This window comes from Pituophis catenifer, unplaced genomic scaffold (genome assembly GCF_029215685.1).
Source record: "Pituophis catenifer annectens isolate HBS135680 unplaced genomic scaffold, rPitCat1.0.hap2 SCAF_2, whole genome shotgun sequence".
In the NCBI taxonomy this organism is placed as follows: domain Eukaryota; kingdom Metazoa; phylum Chordata; class Lepidosauria; order Squamata; family Colubridae; genus Pituophis; species Pituophis catenifer.
In genome coordinates this window covers 157,584,811-157,607,736 of record NW_027256882.1, presented here as the reverse complement: position 1 = coordinate 157,607,736, position 22,926 = coordinate 157,584,811, and the positions used below count along the sequence as shown (strand labels likewise).

Here is a 22,926-nt window from a genome sequence, read left to right as displayed (position 1 = left end):
AGGAGACCGGCAAGACGGCTTGGAGCAAGCGAGCCGATCGCACAGAGGGACGCGGTGGGTCGAGGAGGAGAACGGGAGGGTCGGAGTAAATAATACACGAGCAGCAGGCTCTTTTGGTGGAAAGGTCGGTGTCAATTCGTAGGGAAAGTCTTGTGTTTGCGAGTGTGTGTGTGAGTGTCGGTGTTTCAGAGTCAATTTCTATTACGGGATTTAACAGTAACAGTTGGAAGGGACCTTGGAGGTCATCTAGTCCAACCCCTTGCTCACGCACGAGACCTATACTAGGGATTCGAACCGCCGAACTGCCAATGGTGATGGAAAGGGAATTTTTTGGGAAAAAAAAATACCTGTAAAAACAGATTTGTTTGATCTGAATATCAAACAGGTAGCCCTTACAACAGTTCGTTTAATGACCCTTCAAAGTTACAACGGCCCTGGAAAAAGTGACTTTATTTATGACCGTTTCTCTCACTCACCACCTTTGCAGCATTGGTGGGATCAAAATTCAGCTGCTTGGCATGTGGTTCATATTGATGACCGTTGCTGTGTCCCAAGATCATGGGATCCTCTTCCTAACAAGGAAAGTCAGTGTGGGGGGGCGGGGAAGCCAGATTCGCTTAATAACCAGGTTACTAACTTAACAGTTAGTACTTAACAGGAGCCTGGTGGCGCAGCAGACTAATAGCCTGTTATTAACATCCAGCTGCCTGCAATTACTGCATGTTCGAATCCCCCCAGGCTCAAGGTTGACTCAGCCTTCCATCCTTTCTAAGGTAGGTAAATTGAGGACCCAGTTTGTGGGGGCAATAAGCTGACCTTGTATAAATATACAAAAGTATGAAGGCTATTGCTTAGCGCATTGTAAGCTGCCCTGAGTCTCCGGAGAAGGGCGGCATATAAATCAAATTAAAAAAAAAAATCGACTGCGGTGATTCACTTAACAACCGAGGCAAGAAAGGGCATAAAATGGGGGCAAAGCTCACTTAACAAATGTCTCACTTAACAACAGAAATTTTGGGATTGATTGTGATCGTAAGTCAAAGGACTACCTGTGTTATCTGAGACAGGTTTGTGTTTTAGCCAGAGTTTTGGCATGGCTCCTGTTTGGAAGGAGAGTCTACTAGACTGCTGGCCCCTGTAGTAAAGAAGCAGCTTCTTTTGAGAGTGAATTATTAGGCTATAGTCCTTCACTCCCTTGGTTTGAATTGAAGGATTCCATCACAAGTAGAATTCCTTGTGGGAAGACTTGTCCCTACTTTCAACTGAGAAACCTTGAGCATGCTAGGCCAGGGGTGTCAAACTGGTGGCCCACGGGCCAGATGCATCACACGCAAGCCACGTCCACCCCAACTTCACGAAGGGAAAAATGTCACGATATGTCATGCGATGGCAATGTGACGCAGCGAGTTTGACACATGTGCTAGACCAAACTAAATGCAAAAACACTAGGGAATTCTTGGAAGCTTACCATTCAGACAAATCACGTAGACATAAACCACATTTATGCACCAGAAGAGACAATAAAAAGCTAAGAAGGAAACAGACCAGAAAACATCCTTTTCACCAACCAACACCCAGATAAGCAGGGATTAATACCAGAAAAACAATCTAGCAAAAACAGTATCCATACTGACCATCCAGTATGGTCAGGCAGGGTAAGCTACTGTATACAAACAGGGAGCAAATCTCACACTCACTAGCAGTGATGATGTTACCTACTTGGGTAATGAGATGTCTGCAAAAAAAAAAAAAAAAGACAAGCTTAGAGAGCATCAAGGACTCTATAGAATTACCTCTTTGGTCAAGGCTAATTGGAAGGAGACATTGATTAAAAGCAGGGATTTAGAGCTTGTATTGTCACAACAATCTTAACCACGTCAGTTACAAATCTGGTGATTGCATTCCTATTAATTTTTAAATTGATTGGCTTATTTGTGGCTTAGCATGTGCTGTAAGCCAGGGCATTTGTCATTTTTAGTAAAGGATTTTATTCAGTAATATAAACAAATATACAGATTTAAAGGGAAGAAAAAGAATAAAGAAAAAATGGAACATGAAAAAAGGAAAGGAAAAAAGAAAATGTGTAAAGAATCCATTTTTCATCAAACAAATGAATTTTCCCATTTCTGCAAATTCTGTCATCTTCCCCAATCGCTCTGTTGTGGGTATTTTGGAATCTTTCCATCTTTGTGGCTGCAGTAATCTCGCAACAGTAACCATGTACAAAAACAGTCTTCTACAAGTCTTTTCTGGTTGACTGTCCATGAGCCCCAAGAAAATTTATGGTTCCAACTGAATATTAATCTTTAAAATTCCACTTTGGTTCAGTGTTTACGGCACCAGGCGAGAATCCCTGCAGTTTTCTTGGCAAGATTGCAGAAGTGGCTTACCATTATCTGCTTTCTAGGGCTGAGAAGAATTGGCCCAAAGTTTGTGCCGAAGGTAGGCTTAGGGTTAGTAAGTAGAATTCATTGTCTCTAAACCAGTGCCTTAACCTCTATGGCAAACTATTTTAATTGATAGAGGCCATATGTGAAGAATTATATGCCAATTAAAGTTCAACATAATTAACAATTGGGACATAATTCAAGTCCAAGGTCAAGTTTCACCACTTGTTTTCAATTCCTTGCATTAGCATGCAACTTCTGGCTATAAAATTCAAGGCAACCTCTTGGGGGTGGGAATCTCCATAAAGAAAACTGTTAAACCAGTTCATCATGACATGTGTATTTTGCTTTTGATTATTCAATATTTTAGGCTCAGGGATGGTTTTCTCCCTGCCTTCCAGCAAATGGATTTCACAGTTTGTATCCTCACTAGGTTTTAGAACCCTGGTGTAGAAATGGGAACAAGTGTGAAAAAGTGATCAAGGCTGGCACGTGAGGAAAAAGAGGTCCGGTTTTGTGACTTCAGGCTTCAAAGGCATCTAAAGACAACAGGGATAGAATTAAAATAAAGGGGAAAAAACAGAAGAAAGAACAATGTATTTGTTTTATGTTATTTATTGAATTTACACACTTTTTTCTCCTAAAAGAGGCACTAAATGTATTGAACACCATAAAAATGAAGGGAAATCTAGACAAATGAATTGGTTAATTAAAATCCTGTTAATATAAAGACACAATATTCAGCCACGTTAAGACCAAACTGACAGATAATTAACTTTAATATTAACACATCTGCCTAAATAAAAACATATTTGCCTACTATTGGAAGAGCGGGAAGGAGAATATCAAATTTTATTTCTTTGGTAGGGAAGTTCAAAATGTGAACCATCCATTCAGAAGGAATTATTTTCTATTCTCCCTTAAACTGCTTCTGATAGCATATTAGGACTAAGAGAATTCCAGTTGTAAAGTTTGGAAAAGATTATACGGAGAACGTGATATTTCAAGTATCCACTTCTTATCAATCATCAGCAGAATTTTGAGTTATGGAAAGGAGCATAGTGACACTCAAAGAAGCAACTGTAACACTACTGTAGAGTAGTGTTCCTAAACACTAGAGTAGAGTAGTAGCTCCTAAAACTGGTTCCATTCAATAATTTGGCCAAAACATCCCTGATCAGCTGATGCTTCTAATATGTTCAAGTTAAATTGTGTTACAGTAGTTCACACAGGAAGTAATTTACCATTTGGGAAACTGCTTTAAATCCCAGCTCATCTGCAAAGCATATGGTTTCTGTTTCTCAGCCTGAACCTCCTCATAGGGTTATGAGGATGAAAGGGTGGGATGGGGAAAATAATATACTATGTCTAAATATTTTAGAAGAAAGTGAGGGTAATTATATATAAAGAATGGTAAACAGACAGGATTAAAGGAATGAGTAATACAATAATTGAATTTAGGGATGTAAAATAGCAGCTTGGTTTTAAGCTAAGAGATACAATTCTGAATTGTATCTCTTAGCTTAAAATGGGATTTCTCAATTTAGGACTTTCCAGAAGTGTTACCTTAACAATTTCCATAATCTTTAGACAGGATATGTCCAACTCAGAAAATATAATAGGCGTGCAATTTAATATCTCTAGATGCCAATATATTGGAAAATGGCTTTATATCAACTTTGTTAACTTGGGTCTTTCCTCTGTCTGACAGATCTCTCCATTTTCTAAGTATAAACATGCCCAAAAAGAAGGCACCCAAACGGGCTGTACTCACTGAAGAAGAACGGTTGCTTATGATGCAACAAAAGCTGCTGGCTGAGGAGGAAATGAGTAAGAAGAAGGAGGACATGTTGATCCAATTTCTAAAGGTACTACTTGGTACTCAAAAGTTAAAAAACACCATGCTACAATGGAGCCAAAAATAAGCGAGACGTACTCTGCTCTAAGGAGAGGACTGTAGGATCAGCAAAATGTACTGCATTCTATCAAATGTGAATGATAACTTTACAATATAGAAATAGTACTTGTATCAGATATTATTTCAGTGCATACTTGCTTCAGTTTGTACAAGAACTCTAATCAAACAAATGTAGATAGTTGATGAAAACAGTTTCCATTATGAATTTTGCATAGCCATAGTTGCTTCATTTCCCATATTTTTCTCAGGGAAAAAATATTCAAGAAATTTTGATCTTCAGAATCATTTAATATTTAGTCACTGCCTGCATTGTCTACTTGATTCAGGGATAAATTCTGGGGGAATGCATTGTAAGCTGTGACTTGCATTTCAGGACAAGTTGGCCAAGGAGGAACGCAACAGCTCAGTGAATCTGCATAAGATCAACTTGCAATGGCGCACTGTTCTCCGCGAAGTCAAGGCCAGGGAACTACGTAAAGATATTGAGATTCTCAGTCAGACATTTGAACGTGTTGTGGATTGCAAAGACAATGTCATTAAGGTGAGCAGCAATCTCTAAAAGTCCATGTATCAAGCAGTTGGGGATACTCTTATAGAAAGGCAAGGCAGGTAGGAATAGAAAGCAACTTGTGAAACTCTCTGGCTATATGGCATTATGCAAAAAGAGTATGAGCGGTGAGAACAAATTATATACCTTTAAATAAAAATTGTCCTCAATTGGTATTATCTTGTGCAGTATTTATCTCTTTTATATATTTTAGTCAACTTTCAGGGATACACCGTCACATATTGGATACAGTGAGTAAAGGCAAGATTTATTAATATAACAGTCTGTTAGCAAACATACAGACATAGCTTTAAAAAGCTTCTCTGAAAAATAGAAGTGCATAAAATTCACATAAAATTGAGATAGGTAATAAAGTAGTTTGCTTTTGTTCTTTGCATTCTCAAGCACAGAAAACCAGCAATATTACTTTTTGCCTCTCATCTTTCTAACGTTTAATTTTAAAGTATGCACAGTTATTCCAGGCTACATAGTGCATTGTCTCATTATGAGGCTTGGTCCTCTCTACGAAAACAGAAAAGGGACAGGTAAATGTAGCACTCCAGTTGTGTGAAGTTGCCACACAAGCTCAGCATCAGGACCCAGTGTGATGCTCTTCAGGAAGAACTCATGGAAGACCCAAAGGTGCTTTTCAAAAGGCAGCTGGACTTTCTTGGTTTTTTTCCTTCATCTAAGAAGTTTCTTCAGGTCAGAACTGAAAAAGTTTCTTGGATGAGAAGCGAAACATTTTCAAGGAAAAATCCCAAGAAAATCCTGAAGAACAACCATGACCTGTCCTGGATGACTGAGAAACTCCATAGACATTAAACCATGGAAGAAGCAAGGCACAAGTCAGGATGCCATCACTTTGGGACCACCTTCAGAAAACTGGTGACCATCAATATAACCCATCTTTATGGGTTTAAAAGGGTCCTCTGAAGGGTTGTTCAAAATAATAGAATTCCAAAATCTTTGAAGCTTTAGTGGGTAACTTCCCACACGTTCAGCTACATTGGCAGATAATGTAGCTTGTACTACTATTACTTTAGTAGTATTATCAGTATGGAGAACAAAAACAGAAAAATCAGTAGCTTTATATACTGTACATTTGCCTGCCTGATATAATTGGTCTGACTACTGTAGATTTCTGATTTTTTTTTAATGCTGATTTCCACAGTTGTTTCAAACCTGCCTTTTGTCCTGATTTTATGGTTTTCTCTGTCTCCCAGTCCCTTGCTAAAGACCTAGCTGAAGCAGAAGCTCAGTACACCCACGCCCTGCGTAGCCACTTACACAACATAGATCAACTGTTGAAACTCCAGAACTGCCGCCTGGGCTACTTAGAAGAGGATTACCAGACAGAGCTGCGGGCATTGCAGAAGGAATTTGACACAGAGAGGTAGGAATGTGAGAAAAGAAAGGACATAGGGTTGGGATAGATGGTCATGGGGCCTTGATCTGTGAAATCCTTGATGCTCATGGGACCATTTCCATTTCTGCCAGGAAGTTAATCATAGAACATCATGACGAGGAGAGTCTCTATCTTCAGGATGTATTGTTAGCGATGGAGCAGAACTTTGCTGAAAATGAATATGAAGCCAGACTTGACTTCCAAAGTACACGAGATGATGTCAAAAATAAGGTGTGAGTTAAGATAGGGGAGCAGACTTTATGATATTTTAAAATTTGCTGTTGAATGGGAGAATCTGATCACAATTTAGAGCAGTCCGATGAATCGGCAGGAAAAAAATCTTTACATGCAGGTTTTAGCAATCGTATAGCCCTTAATTTTTTCTTTAGCAAACTGTAATGACATATTGATAGGGCAGTCATTACCTATGAAAATGTTCTCTTTTTCTTGAGTGTTATGGCTTTATTGAGTATTATCTGAGAATTATATTTCTGATATATATTGGTGTGTATTGATTTAAAAAGGAAGATGCTAGTACCGGTAGGAAGACCTTGGAGTTGTTTGGCAGTAACCAATCAAGACATTCTATCATGGTTCTAAATAGATCAGGTGTTTGATATCAGACATCATAACCTATTCTAGATACTGTGTTTGTTGTCTCTTGCTGATTAACACTCAAATCTATATTCTTTGTTCTTTCTCCAGTGCATTGTCATCATAGTTAAGATGCACTAAACGCCCAGCTAGGATACATTGGCTAGGTTCATCAATTAAACTAAGCCATGGTGTGGTTTACATGGTTATAGTTTAGTGTGTTGTATGAATCCGGTTGGTGTCAATACCGGTAGTACTGTAGTTTTTGGCTTAAGAAGTGTGAACCTGGCTGATTATAACACCTTCAGTTAAATAAAGATTATGGCATATTCAGTGAAACAAAATATATTATGTTGAACCAGGCTTCTGTAATCAAACTACTTGGAGGAAACTCAACAATCTTTTTGTTATTTCAAGCTGATATGAATAGTTGAATTTTTTGTAGCTGAACTGGGCACAATCTGTTTAAAGATTGTGGGTTTGTTCACTGGGTTCATATCATTGTGCGATTGTGATAGATCGAAAACAACTACTATTAGGAGGGTTCATGCAACACAAAATCATATGCTACAAACTACCTTGATCAAATTTTCGCAGCTTTGCCAAACCAAAACCAAAGGGCTTAGTGTGTTTTGGGAACCAAGGCATTATAAAATATGGAGCCATTTCTGCTCTGCATTATTTTCTCTCCTCTTCTAGATATATCGTGGGATATAACATGAGTCATGAGCTTGAAGTTGAGGGACTATGAAACATGCTAGTAGATTGGGAATCCAAACTGATTAACTCTTTATGGATACTGTCCTTATTTCCAATACTTCGAACTGCATCACCAGGAATAAGGGTTCGGCTAACAAATCAAGTGTATTTTCTTGTGCCTGCAAGGAAGCAGTTTTTTCTCTTGAGAAATGTCACCTGAACAGACAGATAAAAAGTACAGGTAATTGGAGAACTCTCAAGCTAGCAGAGAGGGCATTGGGGGGAGTGTTGACCCATTTTCATTTCCTACAGAATTTGGAGGACAAACATTACCTTCGCATGCAGTTGGAAGGAAAAGTGGAAGAGCTGTGGAAGCGCTTTCAACAGGCTTTACGTAACTACACAGAAGCAACAGACGATCGTAAATTTGCTTTTGAAGGTCTGAAGCTCAGGGATGAAAGGAGCACCAGGGAGATAGAAATGCAGATGAAGAAATTGCAGAAGATTCAGGTAAGGATTCTTCCTGGATAAATCCGAATAAGTGACTAAAAATGCTTCAGCTATACAAGTAGTTCTAAACTTATGACCACAATTGAGCCCAAAATTTCTGTTGTCAAGTGGGACAATTTGTTAAGCGGGTTGCACCTCATTTTGTGGCCTTTTTTGCCACAGTTGTTAAGTGAATCACTGCAGTTGATAAGTTAGTAACCCAATTGTTAAATGAATCTTGCTTCCCCATTGACTTTGCTTGACCGAAGGTCACAAAAAGGTGATCACATGACCTTGGGACACAGCAGCGGTCATAAGTAGGAACCAGTTGCCAAACATCTGAATTTTGATCACATGATCATGGGGATACTGCAACAGTTGTAAGTGAAAAATAGTCATGTCACTTTTTTCAGTATCATTGTAACTTTGAATGGTCACTAAATGAACTGTTGTAAGTCGAGGACTACCTGTATTTTCACACTTTCTAACTTCAGGGAGCCTTCTCTGGGTTCAACTGTCCCTATCTTTGCACTTCTGTCCTGGCACATTGCAGAGGATTCTGTGGCATCTTCTAGGCATTTCCAATGAGATGTCCGTCTGGACCTCATTATCATGCTGCACGAATTCAAAAGTACCTCCTAAATTACAGTACTGGTTGGGCAACTACTTCGAGATTTTTGTCCAGAGTTGTTGGTTTTCTTATTGATGAACTGCTGAGCAGCTTCCACATACCCCCAAGATCCCATTGGGAAGTGGTTTGGAAACCACATCCACTGATCACTTTTACTTTTTTTCCCCCCATAGAGTACATCTGTTATCCTCAGCATCCATGCTACAAAATTAGCCACAATGCTTCAGCCTGTGATTTCTTTGATGTATAATAACAGTAGATAGCATGTCTAAAACTGCCATTTAGATGGATTTTCAACTGCTGTTCTTATTTTTCAACTTATAGCACCATAGAAAAACTTCCTTTTAAATCAGGGACTGCATTATGGATGTGGCAGGGGACCAGTGGGGGGATCCCATTCCTGTGGTAGGCAAAGCAATAGTGGTCAGGATTGGAACCAAAGAATGGAGCCAAATTTGTAAGAATATCTTTGTTCTCTTTCTCTCTCTATTCACTTTCTTTGCTTTTTTTTCCCTCCCGGTTCATTGTCATTACAAAGAATGTTCTGTAGTCTGAAAATATCTCCTCTGTGGTCACCAGGATCTCATTATCAGTCTGAAGAACAAGATTGCACTCCACGCAAAGGAGAGCGAGGAACAAAATCGGCGTGTCCGTGATGAGAAGGAAGTGGTTTTAAAACAGCTGCAGAAGTTAAAGTGCCAGATGAACCGGGCAAGAGCTAAAGCCCGTAACAATCTGGCTAAGCTGACGAAGGAAAGCAATGCAACTCTCAAGACCTTGGAACACGTGGTGGGAAAGGTAGGCTCTTTGGAGACTAGTTCATTCTTGGTTTGAGGCTATTTCTTTGCAGTATTATGACTCGGGTGGTTAAGGCGAAGCAGGCCTCTAGAGAATCCTTAATTTATCTCAACAAATGGTCCAGCAAACGGCCCTCCAACAACTGGTAAGGCTCCACCTCCACGTTACCTTGAAGGCAGCCACCCTTAGTTCCCCAAACAACAACCCTTATAATACAAACAAAGTCCCCAGAGTAGGCGCACGATCACAGGGCAAGGTCCAGGGTTCCAAGTCCAGTGCACAAGGCAGAGTCCAGGTACGAGACAATGGCAGTCCTCAGGGCAAATAAAAGGTCCAAGTAAAGACACAGCAAAGCAAAGGCCCAAAGCAGTCCATAAAACAAGGGCAAGGTCCAAGACAAAAGAGCAATCTTCAAAGCAAGGTAAGGCAAACAGCAGCAGGCGTGAGTCGAAGCCAGGGGAGTGTAAGCCAAAGCAAACATTTGTTCCTGGCAAAGACTAACTCTCCATGGCTTCTCCTTAATTACTCCATTCCAGGTGATCCTTGTGAGGAAGGGGGGGGGTTGATATCCTCCCGAATAGCCTCACAGCTCTCCTTGCCCTTGGATCGACTGAAGGAGGGAGCTGTTCCTCATCAAAGGAGATCTGCTGCCTGTCAACACCATTGCCTGTCAGCAGCTGATCCTCCCCTGTGTCTGTAGGGGCAGGTAGCTCTCCATCTGGTTGACCACCTCCCCCAAAGCCTGAAGGGCTTGGGACAACATCGTCCTCAGCCCCTGGCCTCTCCAAACATGCCAAGGGAGACGTGCCATCCCTGTTGGACGGTTGCAGTTCTAACTCCTCCTCCTCCTCCTCCTCTGAACTGGGCTCCAATGGGGCCATGACACAGAGGTTCCTAAAGAAGAGATGGAAATAAAATTATGCTTAAATACTGTATATTAAAAACTGCTTAACATGTACACATAATACAGGCAGCCCTTGACTTACAACTGTTCATTTAGTGACTGTTCAAAGCTACAATGGCATTGAAAAAAGGGACATGACAGTTTTTCACATTTATGACAGTTGCAACATCCCCATAGACGTGATCAAAATTCGGACGCATGGCAACTGACTCCTATTTATGATAGGATGTCATAAATGCAATGTCCCAGGGTCATGTGATCAGGTTTTGCGACCTTCTGGCTTGCAAAGTCAATAGAGAGGCCAGATTCACTTAACAGCCATGTTACTAACTTATCAACTGGAGTGATTCATGTAGCCACAATGGCAAGACAAAGCACTCAGCCAAGCTGAAGTACAAAAGGGGAAAAAGGAATAAACTAACAGTAGTTGGGATTTTCAAACTGGACAGAAAGAATGATGGCTGGAGATTTTTGCAAAAAGGAAAAAAATCTGTGCTGATGATGGATAAGCAATAGCAATGAAGATCTTGGTTACATTTTGGGCATGTGGCTATTTTTATTCGTCGTTCCTGATACAGTTTATTGGAACTCAGTGGAAGATAGGTAGGCAACAAACTTTGGAGCATCTCTTGTTTGTCTTGAATGTCTGAAAACCTTTCCAGATATTATGTAGCATAAAATCTGTCATATATTCTCTACTTGTCAAGGAACTGCTGCCACTTATAGTTCTTCTGTGGTGGATGCATTTCCAAAGATTTATTTGTCACATTGACATATGTTCTCTTTAAATAAGCAATTTAGCAGCCTCAAAATTCCATGTAAGGTAAAATATGTATTAATGTGTGAAAATTGTGCAAATGTCTCATTTTGTCTTCCATCATCTTGGGAGTTACTTTCAGATATGGAAGGGTAGCCAGAAAGATAACATCCCAACAACAACAACTTTCTAAAGCCTAGCCTGCTTGAATGAAGAGGAATTGAACAATCATAAATATAGCAGTTTTGAAAGCCTAATCATGAACATCTTTTGGTTATTATTGGAAGTACTGGCTTTTAAAATGTTAACTGGTTTATGGTTTAGGCTATCTGAGGGACTATCTTGATATCAGCCAATCCAGAAATTTTGGCTGGCCGAAAAGACTCTTTAAGGATATTCCACTTTAAGAGGCCCATTTGTTGGGTCTGTGACAAAGGGCTTTCTTTTGCATTGGTTCTACACTAGGGAATGTATCTGTTTTCTTCATTTTTAAAAAAGAATTCAAGGCCTTTCTCTGGAACTAGGTCATTTAATTATTAATAATGTCATGCATTTAGCCTTCACCATTGACTCCCAGTGACTGCCTGGGAGTCCCTGCCTAATCCCTGCAGTTTTCCTGGCAAGATTTTCAGAAGTGGTTGCCATTGCCTTCTTCCTAGGGCTGAGAGATAGTGACTGGCACAAGGTCACCAAACTACCTTTGTACCTAAGATGGGACTAGAACTCATGGTCTTTCAGTTTCTAGCCTCATGCCTTAAGCACTGCACAAACTGAGTCTCTATTAATATTAGTTGTTTGAACTTTGTTTTATGTTTGGATAACTATTGTCAGTGTCCTTGAACATCCTAGGAGATAGAAAGACAACATAGATAGATAGCCAAATGATACGATGCCAAGAGAAATTTAGGAATTATAATTCCTAATTTATTACTATATTAGAGGTAGTCCTCGACTTACAACCATTTGCTTGGTGAAGATTCAGAGTTACAAATGATCCAAAAAAGGGAACTTAGAATCTGATTCGAAATTCTGATAGTTGGGCCCCCTTTATGGTCACCACCATGACCAAGCTTTGTGTGCTTGGCAACATGGCTGCATTTATGGCTGTTTGCAATGGCCCATGGTCACATGACAGTTTTGCTGAAAACCAGCTCTTCCAGGTGTTCGCAAAACCTCACCCACAGCAAACCACTGGTTTGCTTAGCAACCATGACATTTACTTTGCAACTGTCACATTCGCTGAACAACCACTGCAAAAAGATCATAAAATGGTTTCACGACCATTACAACACATGACCAATATGCAAGCTCCATTGCTGTCATAAGTCAAGGACTACTAAGCTCCAGCACTTTGTAAACACACTGTGCCAGAAACCTAGCGAAAACCAGATCCAATCTTTTTTTTTTCCTGTTTTTGCAGGCAGAGATAATTCTGCGCCTGGCTGAAATGTGCCGTAGGCTGGAGTCTGAGGAGGAGAAGGTGCTACCATTTTTCATGAATTCCCTGAACTGGGAAGAACAGAAAGCAGTTGATAAGTTGGCTTTGGAAAAACCAGTCGAACCACTTGCTCAGGTGAATCGTCTGAATTCAGAAATGGGTGGGATACCCCTTTGTCTTCTTCATTGCCAAATGGAAGAAATATTTCCTTGGTTTATTGTTTGGAATAATCTATCTGTATGTTTAAAATTAATCTGCATCTTCAGGGTTTATTGGTTGGCTTTTACTGTGCCTCTCCCAAGAGGGATGATAAGATTGAGGCAAAGACTCGTTGAAGTTTGGAGGGTTTATTTTCCTGAGTTGGGCAATAGCTGGTCAGAGGGATTTTCCTTGAAAACTTAGCAAAAGAGAAAAAACAGTTAAGTGTCACCCTCTTTCCTAATCCTCAATTATCTATGAATCTGCTTTTCATAGGGGAAAATCTGATGCAGATGATATGATTGGCATTTGGTGCAGGTTTGACTCTCTAATATTTGCTCAGAATTTGCCTCTGGTCTTTTAACATTTTAGCATTTTGCTTTCCCCTCTGCCAGAGCAAATTTGTCTGAAGTGCAGCTTTTCATTTTGGTATTGGGCTGTTACCCACCTAAGGGAACTGGTCTTTATAATCTTCCTAGTGGTTGTATATTTCCCGCAAGGATCTCCCAATTTAGAATTGGCTTGGAAATTGCATGCTTCACACAGCAGACATGAAGCTGGCGTTTTTATGTAGGCAGGGTCTTGGAACATTCAAAGTTATGATGTAGTTCCTTGCAACCAATCAAGGCTTTTCAACATTTTATAGATGATGCTGGACTACGTGGGTCTGGAACGCTTTTGGCAAAGATACAACAAGGTGAGGTTGGAACAGCTCTCGCTAGAGCGGACTAAAGATGTACTGATGCAAGACAATTTTAAGTTGAGGCATCTCCTCAAGCAGTACTTGGATGGCATCTCAGTGAATGATGAAGTCCTGAGCCAGGTCAATCCTCTGATGATAATTAATCAACCTGCAGTTGTCTCAGATGGGTCTCAGGCAGCACCTGCCAGAGGGTCCCAAGGCAAGCGGCCCATCTATAATATTATAGAGGCAGCACACGAAGTTTCACATATCCTCTGAATTGGCATTTGGTGAGTTCAAGTGGTCCTTTTCTGCTGTGTTAACACAGCTGCTGGGCACAAAGAAGAGCCAGTCCGTTCCAGTTACAGTCTATGCTGGGCCCTTTTTAGAAAAATTCCCCCAAACTGCCATTAAATAGTAACTGATGTGTCTTGCGGCTTTTTCTTCCATGGCCAATCCAATCCAGAAGCATGTACAACAGAAGCTGAAGATATACCCCATGCCTATGTGTAAACGTAGAAACACATCTGTCTGTGCCTTTGCAGAGTGGACATTTAATAAAGCTTTTTTTCCCTTTACCATACCCTCTTTTGCCTCTCAAAACTGTTATATACTATGTTTAAAATTCCCTTTTTTAAACAGAAGGTGGAAAGTAGGCTCCTTGGATGGAAACTCTAAGTTACTAAAGAAAACCCAACAAGGACATTATTTTGACACCTTCACAACCAGAACACACAGCCTGTGAGCCGCTAAGATGATCTTTATTCTAAGGTCTTGTCTATCTTACAAGCTTATACTTGATTTATACCAATGTAATTGATGTAGTTGTTCAGCTACAGGGCAGTAGTATTAATCTCTCACTATTCTTATAGATTCTCATGATTTCTTGGGAGAAGGAATGGCCATTAGAGCAGTGTAAGCTTGGACTGTAATTGGGGTTAGGCTACCTGGTACCATTTAAGTCCATTGGACAAATTCCTATCATTCTCAGGCACTTATTAAATGTAACTGAGGAATTGTAAAGCATTCTCCTATTTTTAGCTATCTTTAGTATGAATGTTTAAGTAAAATATATACTATAAAGGCATATGATTAATATATGCCCTATATAGAACCCACAGTGACTACTTCTTGAATTAACATGTTTAAGTCAAGTATGTAAAAAACACTCAAAATCACTCTTCTGTGCCACTTACATGATTAAATTTTATGCAAACTATTAGATCAGCCTTCATGAATCCAGAGTCTTCTTAGAAGCTCATTGGCTAAAAGGAAGTAGTTGTGATCTTACATCTAAAGGGCAATACAATGAAGTTTGTGCAATGATGGGAACTGATTCCCCATCCTTGGCCTTTTGTGCAAGCGTTATGTCTAATTAAGTTGTTTAGATACTGAGCATGTGTGGAAAACAGTGTGAGCACCACCAACCCTACACACACATTCCACTGGGAAACAAAGTTGAAAAAGAGAAGAAGAACTTTATTTCTTTTTGGCCTTGTTTTTCTTTTCTTCCTTGAGTTTCTTCTTAGATATTCGGGGCATCTGGGCTTTCTTGTAGAGATAGTAGCCAATCAATCCCAGCAGGGCTGGGACAAGCCCAATGCTCAGCAAGGGGAGTATATCGTTGAAAAGCTTCTGCCAGTAATTGGCTCTGGAGAGCTGGATTAATTCAACTTCAAATTGCAGAACAGCATCAGCTGGAAAAGACAAAATCTGTCTCTTAGAAGATCCTAAGAGATTATACATAATACCACATTCCACAAGGCAAACTAAACCTAGAAGTATTATTTTTGAGTTTATATATTTGCATGCAGTGATACTCCTAAGCTATCCTTTTGTGCATTTCCTCTTCACCAGAGTTTTATAACACTTTTTTCTTAAGTCCTCCCTTGGTTTACAAAATAAAAACTGCAGCACAGATGTGGCTTTACAATATTACTTCCTAAATACCCCCCCCCCTCAATTCCTTTCCAGTATCTCTTTCCTGGCCCAGTTAGAGATAGCATATCCAATCAACATTACAAAGCCACAGGACTGGACATCCTTGTCCATACAGTGCTAAATATCTGGCTACCTCCTGCCCTAGTAGACTGACTGGCCATTAAATAATTGCTGGTAACTGAATCCTACCTGGTATAGCTGGAGGGGAACCACGCTTGCCATATGCCAGGTGAGGAGGGATAATGACTCTTCGTTTCTCCCTGCCAGAAAAAACGAGTAAAAGCCAGGTGGGTACTGATAAGATACAGGTGCACAAGGTTCTTGGTTTCAGTGGGATTTTGCCAACTGATCACCTCTAAGATAGAATAAGCATTGCAGCCTTCAGCAAAACAAGCTATGTCCTTGAGGGGAGGGGCAGTCCTGGTAAATACTGAGCAGACATGCTGGACCAGTTTTTCTGACCAGATTGCCTGTTTTCATGCGATGAGTGACATTTACATAACTGGAACACAATTTCTGAAATTAAATTCTTGAAATTAAGGCCTAGAGCACTTTTGAATGTTAAGATGGGAACAGAATGAATTGGTGAGAGCTTGCATTAAGGTGTGAAAAAAACAAAATGAGATTTTTTTAAATTACATTTTGTTCTCCAAGCCTCATAACATTGTTTTGTTTTCCTCTGCACATATTCCAGTTTGTTAATCTTAATCTTCAAGCATCAGGCTAGAAACTGGGAGGAGATTCTGAATTGTAGTCCCACTTTAGGCACAAAGCCAATTTAGGCCAGCCCCTCCCTCTCAGTTCTAGAAAGGTGGCAATGCAGTGGTGGGTTGCTCTCAGTTCTATCTGGTTCTTGAGAACCAGTAGTAAAAGTGGCAGGAGGCTCCGCTCACCCGCCCGGACGTCATAAGGTACGATGTACGCATGTGCAAGGGCACGCGTGTGGTCCCGTTGCAAACCGGTAGAGTAAAGGTAAGTAGAACCCACCCCTGGGGCAATGGCAAACCACTTTTGAAATCTTACCAAGAAAACTGCAGGACTTTGTTCAGGCAATCACCAAGAGTCAAGATTGACTTGAAGGCAGCCCCTGTTGACCCCCAAATCTTTATCTTTGGCAAATGAAATCCTTTACCTCATTGTATTTCATTTACTTTCTTACTGATTTTCTTGTAATTTGTTTAATAAATGTGAGCAATCCAGAGTTGTTGAGAGTTGGGCAGCATGCGGTTAAAATATTGTGGTTGATCATATATACAGCTGTCAGATGTTTAGACTGGATTTGGCATTTTTATCCACCCATTGAGTCTTTCCCAAGGACCTGGGATAGGCAACTGCTGTTTGTTAAAGGCACTGTTGCAAGATGTAAGCTGTTCCAAGTATAGCTGCTTTCTGCAATTGACTGATGGTGATTTTGTCAATGCTGATGGTTTTCAAGTGGCACTCCAGAGGGTTTGGGATGGCACTGAAAGCGCCTATTACTCTTGTACAATCTTTATTTTATTATGATTGTTCTTGCAAACACTTTTTCAGCCTCTTTCCCTTCTCTATTGATCACTGCCCTTTTAGCAGCAGCTCCTCTTTGATGCCCATCTCTGTATAATCACAAGGATGGGAACTATATTGTTTTTCAGATGTTCAATTCCATGTCCCATAACTTCTAGCAATACAGTCTCTAGTAAGGAATGCTGGCAACTGCGGCATTATATTTAAAGGGCCAGAGTTTTTCCACCGTGGTCTGAACAAGCAAATAAGAAAAATATCTCTGAATGCAGACAGTACTTTTTGTGTCGCTTGGAAAGAGCAGCCCACTTTGCCTTTTCGTAGAGAATGAACAAAATTCAAATCAAAGAAGGCCACAGGCTTGACCTGAGTATAGCAACTACCTATGAAGATTTCCAGTTACTTATTGGGAGTTACTTACCCAACACACATATTCAGCAGACCCTGTTCTAAACCTGAATTGGGAGGAAAAAAGAACTTAATTAGAAGCTTTTCTGTTTTCTTCCCCTAGAACATTCAGATTTCTATAAAAGGAGCTCTTCATATTAAAATGATAAATCTCTTTCTGGTTGCCAGAACACAGGTTGAGATTAATCTATCAAAGAAAAATAATAATAATAAACAGGCAGGAAAAAAAGTTGGGAGCCTAGAACAAAAAGAATGGCATATATAATAGAACATGCCAATCACAATCTTACACAATCCCACAGATGATTACTGTAGTTAGCTTGTGCTGGAAGTCTTCTAAAAGAGAGCACTATACTAGGTTGCAGGATCTAATGCTTTTACCAGTAAAGATTTCTTCTAATCTTCAGCTAAAATCTATCCTTCTACAGTTGGAAGTATGTTGAGTTTGGGTCTTCTTCACAGCCAAGTGGTTTCCATCAATCCTTGAGGTAGCATAAAAAGATACCAGTGAAATGTGTGCTAACTCATCAGCCTCTATCCTGCCACAGGCAAGATGTCAGCAAATGCTGCTGTCCTAACTCAAGCCATACAGAACAGTTTAAGAAAAAAGAATTGGTGGATACCTTTGGCTTTGTTTCCAGGTCTTTCCTACCAAACATCAGCAGTCATCAGGAAAACATCCATTATCAGCATAACATTTGGATGGAATTGGGAGGAGATGAGTTTTGCCTGCTGGCTAGCCCAGCAAATTTAGCCGTTTGTCAAATCTTGCTCTGTTTTAGTACAGGTATTTTGCATGGATACCGTTCAATGGAAGACTTTTAAGCTACAATCAGGCTCCATTCCTTTTGATATTCTAAAAGAGCATTAACCCCGTGTCCAAAAGCAGCCTGAACAATATTTAAAAGGGTTGGAAACAGCAGAGATATAGTCTCTCTCTCTCCACTTCACCATGCAGCTTCATACTGCCATCATGAGTGTGCTCAAGGGAAGGAGCATATCTGCACAGACAAGAGAATTTGGGCTAATCCCATCTCCAAAAGTCAACTGAGTGCACCACTTGTTTGCACCACTACTGCTTTCTTTAGTGTGTTCCTCAGCTAAACTGAGCATCTTATGATAAAGAATGGAGATCTACCTGGGATGACTTGTCTTTTGCCCAATTCCACTTGCAATGGATCACGGGAGAGTGAGGTATCAATAACGCGGCCATCTTCAAGAATACCCTATTAAAAAAAAAAACCTTAAATTGAGGGTACGTGTACATATTTATAACATCAAATGACAATTAGCAATTGCCCTATCCAAAATTGTTTTGTTTTAAATCAAAAGAAAGTGCTGAAACCTGTAACTTTGCAAGAAATGAAATATCATTATGTCCCATGAGGAAAAAGTATGGACAGCAACTTCATGTATGTCAATTTAATTTTCTATTATACTTCAAAACAAAAATAACGTATGCAAGCATGGGGTACCATTTTAGGAGAAGCCATTTTTCCCCTTTAGTCACAGGGATGTCTTTTTCATGACAGCATTTCCTGCAACTACCGTAATAGCAAGGTAATTCAGAATAGTTATTTTTATTCATATTCAAAGTTACAGTATGTAATCAATTTATGAATGGCTAATTCCCACTGAAGTAAATCATGCTCCTTTCGTTCAGAAGATGATTAGACATACTAAGAGCTGTTTATGATGCTGTTCTGAGCAAAAATTACCTTTTTGTTTTACATACTGATACTTGGATCACTATCTCAGTTTGGCTCGGGGCACAAAGATAGGAGGCCCCAGAGGAGTGAACTGGCCATTTTCCTGTTAGGATAAAGTATCTGAAGATGATTTCAACTCTTACTCTGTAGATCTCTAGGTAACAAGTAATAAAAAAAAATAAATTGCTTCAAAATAAAGCCAAGTCCAAGGATGCACAATATACTCTGACTAGTTGTGGCTAAAGTCTACTAGTAATTAGTTTGTACTAACCAAGTTTCCACATTAGCTTCAAATATCTCCACTCATAAAGAATTACAGCAATTTAAAATACAGGTTACGAGGTCTCTTTACATAATTGCATAAAACAAAAGATGTGGGCAAGGCCTGTGCTACTGGACTCTGACAGGATGGGTTTCCTGCCTTCCCAGAGCAGAGCCTTTTCTATTTTTAATCTTTTCATCCATTTGCCTGCTTTACACCTCCTCTGCACCTTTAACTGGCATAGCTCTTTTGCATTAGTAGTATAGACACCACAACTCACCTCATCCCATCCCGGCAGCCACTTCCATCAACCTTGGCTAAAACATTTGGAGACACAGGATTATCCACACTGCATGTAGGAGAGCTGAGAAAGCTACAGCCCAGTGCTTTTCAAATTTGGCAACTTTAAGATGTGTGGACTTCAAATCCCAGGTGCATTCTATTGGGGAATTCTGGGAGCTGAAAATCTTAGTTGTCTTTTTTTTTTTTTTAAGATTTTTATCCTGCCCCTTTTTTCCACTCAAGAGGCAAACATACCAATACTCTTCCTACTGTATTTCCCACAACAACCCTGTGAGGTGAGTTAGGCTGCGAAAGAATGACTTTGAAAAGCATTGGCCTATCAGATGTTACTACAAACAGTAAAGGTTTCCCCCTGTCCAGTCATGTCTGACTCTAGGGGACAGTGCTCATCTCCATTTCCTAGCCGAGAGAGCCAGGTTGTTCAAATTCAAACCCTCTACAGGTAGTCCTCGATTTACGACCACAATCGAGGCCAAACTTTCTGTTGCTAAGTGAAACATTTGTTAAGTGAGTTTGCCCCATTTTAACCGGTCTTGCCACAGTTGTTAAGTGAATCACTGTAGTTAAATTAGTCAAACTGTTAAGTGGGCCAAAATTATTTAATTTGATTTTAATTCTACTTTTAAATTTTGTATGTATGTGTTTTACTGTTTGGCTGTGCACCACCCTGAGTCCTTCGGGAGTAGGGCGGTATAGAAATCAAATCAAATAAATAAATAAATAAATAAGTGAATCTGGCTCCCCTCATTAACTTTGCTTGTCAGAAAGTCGCAAAAGGGGATCATCTGACCCCGGGACACTGCAACGGTCATAAATGTGAGTCAATTGCCAAGCGGCTGGATTTTGATCACATGACCATGGGGCTGCTACAATGGTCATGTGAAAACTGGATATATAAAGTCACTTTTTTTCAGTGCTGTTGTAAATTGGAACGGTCACTAAACAAACTGTAGTAAGTCAAGGATCTCCTGTAGTTAAATGGCTCTCTACCTCCACTGAACACACCCCGTGAAGAAGAGCCCACTTCCTCTTATGGGGACCCGGAGCCAATATAAACCCAAAGATCAGAGATGGTGACAGGTGTCGCACATAAGTTGGGGGACCATACATCCCCATCCCTTCTATTTTGTGGGGGTAAAGCACTATATAAACCTACGGAATAGGATTCTCACACACTATGGCCACTACGCGTTGGGCATAATAAAGCCTTCCAAAACTTCCACAGGGCACGTGCGGTTTAAGCGGGTGACGAACTAAGCCTCCCTCCGTCTCTGCCTCTCCCCCAACGCAATGCGCTTGGAAGGACGCTCTCTCTTAAAACCGCCCAACTCCTCCCAGCCGGCGCTGGGCATCCCACAGGAAACTCTACGCAGAGGTCTTCAAACTTGGCCGCTTTAAGACTTGTGGACTTCAACTCCCAGAATTCTCCAGCCAGCATGCAATGCTGGCTGGAGAATTCTGGGAGTTGAAGTCCACAAGTCTTAAAGCGGCCAAGTTTGAAGACCTCTGAAAGTCTCTACTGTAGATTTTCGAGACTTCCTCCTCCATCTCGATTTGTGTTTCGGAAAGTAGAAGGTGGAGCCTTCGCAAACTCCGCCCACCCGTAGGGGAAACCCCCCCCCACTTTACCCCCCACAACTGGAGGAGACTGTGCTGACGTGTTCGTGCGGCTTTGCTTTAAGCCCCCCCCCCACGCCTCGCTTTACTCACTGTGTAGTGGATAGCCAGAGTGTCGCCTGTTGTCGAGCGCTCCGTGCAGCCTTCAGGGGACGCCGCCTGTGGAAAGGGGAAAAAAAAAAAAAAAAAAGCGAGAGACGCGGAGAAGGTGGGGGTGGGGGCGGCCAGCTGCTCAACCACCACCACCACCCTCTCTGTGTCTCCTCGGTTGAGTGAAATGCGCGTTAAGCCTTCGCGGGGGGGAGACCGCAGCTTTCATCCTGGAGAGGCGCGCGCGCACACGTCTCCGTGTCCCGGGAGAGTTATTCTTTCTTTTTTTTGCCCTCCCCAATTCGTCCGCGAGGCGAAGCATTCGCACGTGAGGGAAGCGCCTCGACCCCGCTGTTGGGGATAGGCATCCTCTCGCCTCCAGCTGTCATTTAAGCAGCCGGACGGAGGCACCCCCCCCCCCCGTCCTCCCCGAGGCGTGCCGGCTCCTCCCCGCAAGTAGCGGAGCAGCAGCAGCAGCGGGAACCGAACGGTGTCGGTCGGTGCTTTCCGAGCCAGACGTGCCCGCGCGCTCACTTACCAGGGTTTCAATCTGCAGCGTCTGGAGCGGAGTTTCGCTTTTGCTCTCCTGCTCCTGGCCTCTCGTCCCACAGCTCAGGAGGAGGAGGAGGAGGGAGAGGCTGACACGGAGCCGAAGTAACATAGCGAGGGGAGACGGAGGGGTGGGCAAAAGAAAGAACGAGCAACTACTACCAGGCTTATACCTCAAGGCTAAGGGTGCCTCCTGGCGCCGCCCCTTGCTGCCCACTTCCCCGCCCCAGAGGGAGGAGAGAGCGAGAGAGAGAGAGCAAGTGGGGCCCTCCTAGCAAACGGGAACGAGATGGGAGACGGGGGCTTTGCGCCCTACCTCCATCCGAGAAGTAGTCCGATGCAGCGATTTGCCCTTTCCCTTGGCGACTCATCGATACTACCCGTGAATCCTGAAAATGGGGTGGATTAAACCGTGATTTAACGGGGGGATAGGCGTGGGCCTCATGAGAGAAGAGCCATCTCTTAGAAAGTGAATGAAAAGTTGTGCTTGGCAACTTGCATAAATAATAATAATAACAGCCTTTATTGTCATTGATTGTACATCAGGTATACAACGAAAATGGTGTGTATTAGAGGTGGGTTGCAGCAGGTTCTGATCAGTTCTGGAGAACCGGTAGCAGAAATTTTGAGTAGTTTGGAGAACCAGGAGTAAAAATTCTGACTGGCCCCACCCCCATCTATTCTCTGCCTACCAAGTCCCAGCTGATCTGGAGGAAATGGGGATTTTGCAGTAACCTTCCCCTGGAGTGGGGTGGGAATGGAGATTTTACAGTATCCTTCCCCTGCCATGCCCACCAAGCCACACCCACAGAACCGGTAGTAAAATTTTTGGAAACCCACCACTGGTGTGTATGTATATTTCACTGAACTAGGGCTGCATAAAAATCTTGATTTACTAGGAAGAACCTGGCTAAAGAGAAATACACATAAAGGCCTACGAAAAGAAAAGAAAACATATACATATACATATACACATACATACATACATATATACATGAGCCTGGTGGCGCAGTGGACTAAACTGCTGCTGTTAAAGTAGTACTTAATTGCCAGCTGCCTGCAATTACTGCAAGTTCAATTCTCACCAGGCTCAAGGT

At 41.4% G+C, this 22,926-nt stretch overlaps 2 protein-coding genes across 3 annotated transcripts; one reads left to right on the top strand and one right to left on the bottom strand.

Annotated features, from left to right (window-relative positions):
- Nucleotides 1–67: 67 nt before the first annotated feature.
- CCDC65 (coiled-coil domain containing 65) lies at nucleotides 68–13,729 on the top strand. The gene is made up of 9 exons (XM_070934893.1): nucleotides 68–124; nucleotides 4,099–4,255; nucleotides 4,679–4,846; nucleotides 6,079–6,248; nucleotides 6,353–6,491; nucleotides 7,866–8,063; nucleotides 9,253–9,471; nucleotides 12,553–12,705; nucleotides 13,415–13,729. The coding sequence occupies exons 2-9, from the start codon at nucleotides 4,124–4,126 to the stop codon at nucleotides 13,727–13,729; spliced, it is 1,494 nt and encodes a 497-aa protein (XP_070790994.1). The 5' UTR covers nucleotides 68–124; nucleotides 4,099–4,123.
- A 1,179-nt stretch (nucleotides 13,730–14,908) lies between these two features.
- On the bottom strand, nucleotides 14,909–21,984 carry FKBP11 (FKBP prolyl isomerase 11). 2 transcript variants are annotated; one of them, XM_070934891.1, is made up of 6 exons: nucleotides 21,819–21,984; nucleotides 21,284–21,349; nucleotides 18,438–18,525; nucleotides 17,313–17,346; nucleotides 15,581–15,651; nucleotides 14,909–15,147 (listed from the first exon to the last, which is right to left on the bottom strand). In XM_070934891.1, exons 1-6 carry the CDS (start codon nucleotides 21,939–21,941, stop codon nucleotides 14,930–14,932), a joined length of 600 nt encoding a protein of 199 aa, XP_070790992.1. In that variant the 5' UTR covers nucleotides 21,942–21,984; the 3' UTR covers nucleotides 14,909–14,929. The 2 variants fall into 2 exon arrangements, with proteins under 2 accessions (XP_070790992.1, XP_070790993.1); XM_070934892.1 differs by lacking the exon at nucleotides 21,819–21,984 and adding an exon at nucleotides 19,018–19,162 and having other exon boundaries at nucleotides 21,284–21,350.
- Between the last annotated feature and the right edge of the window lie 942 nt (nucleotides 21,985–22,926).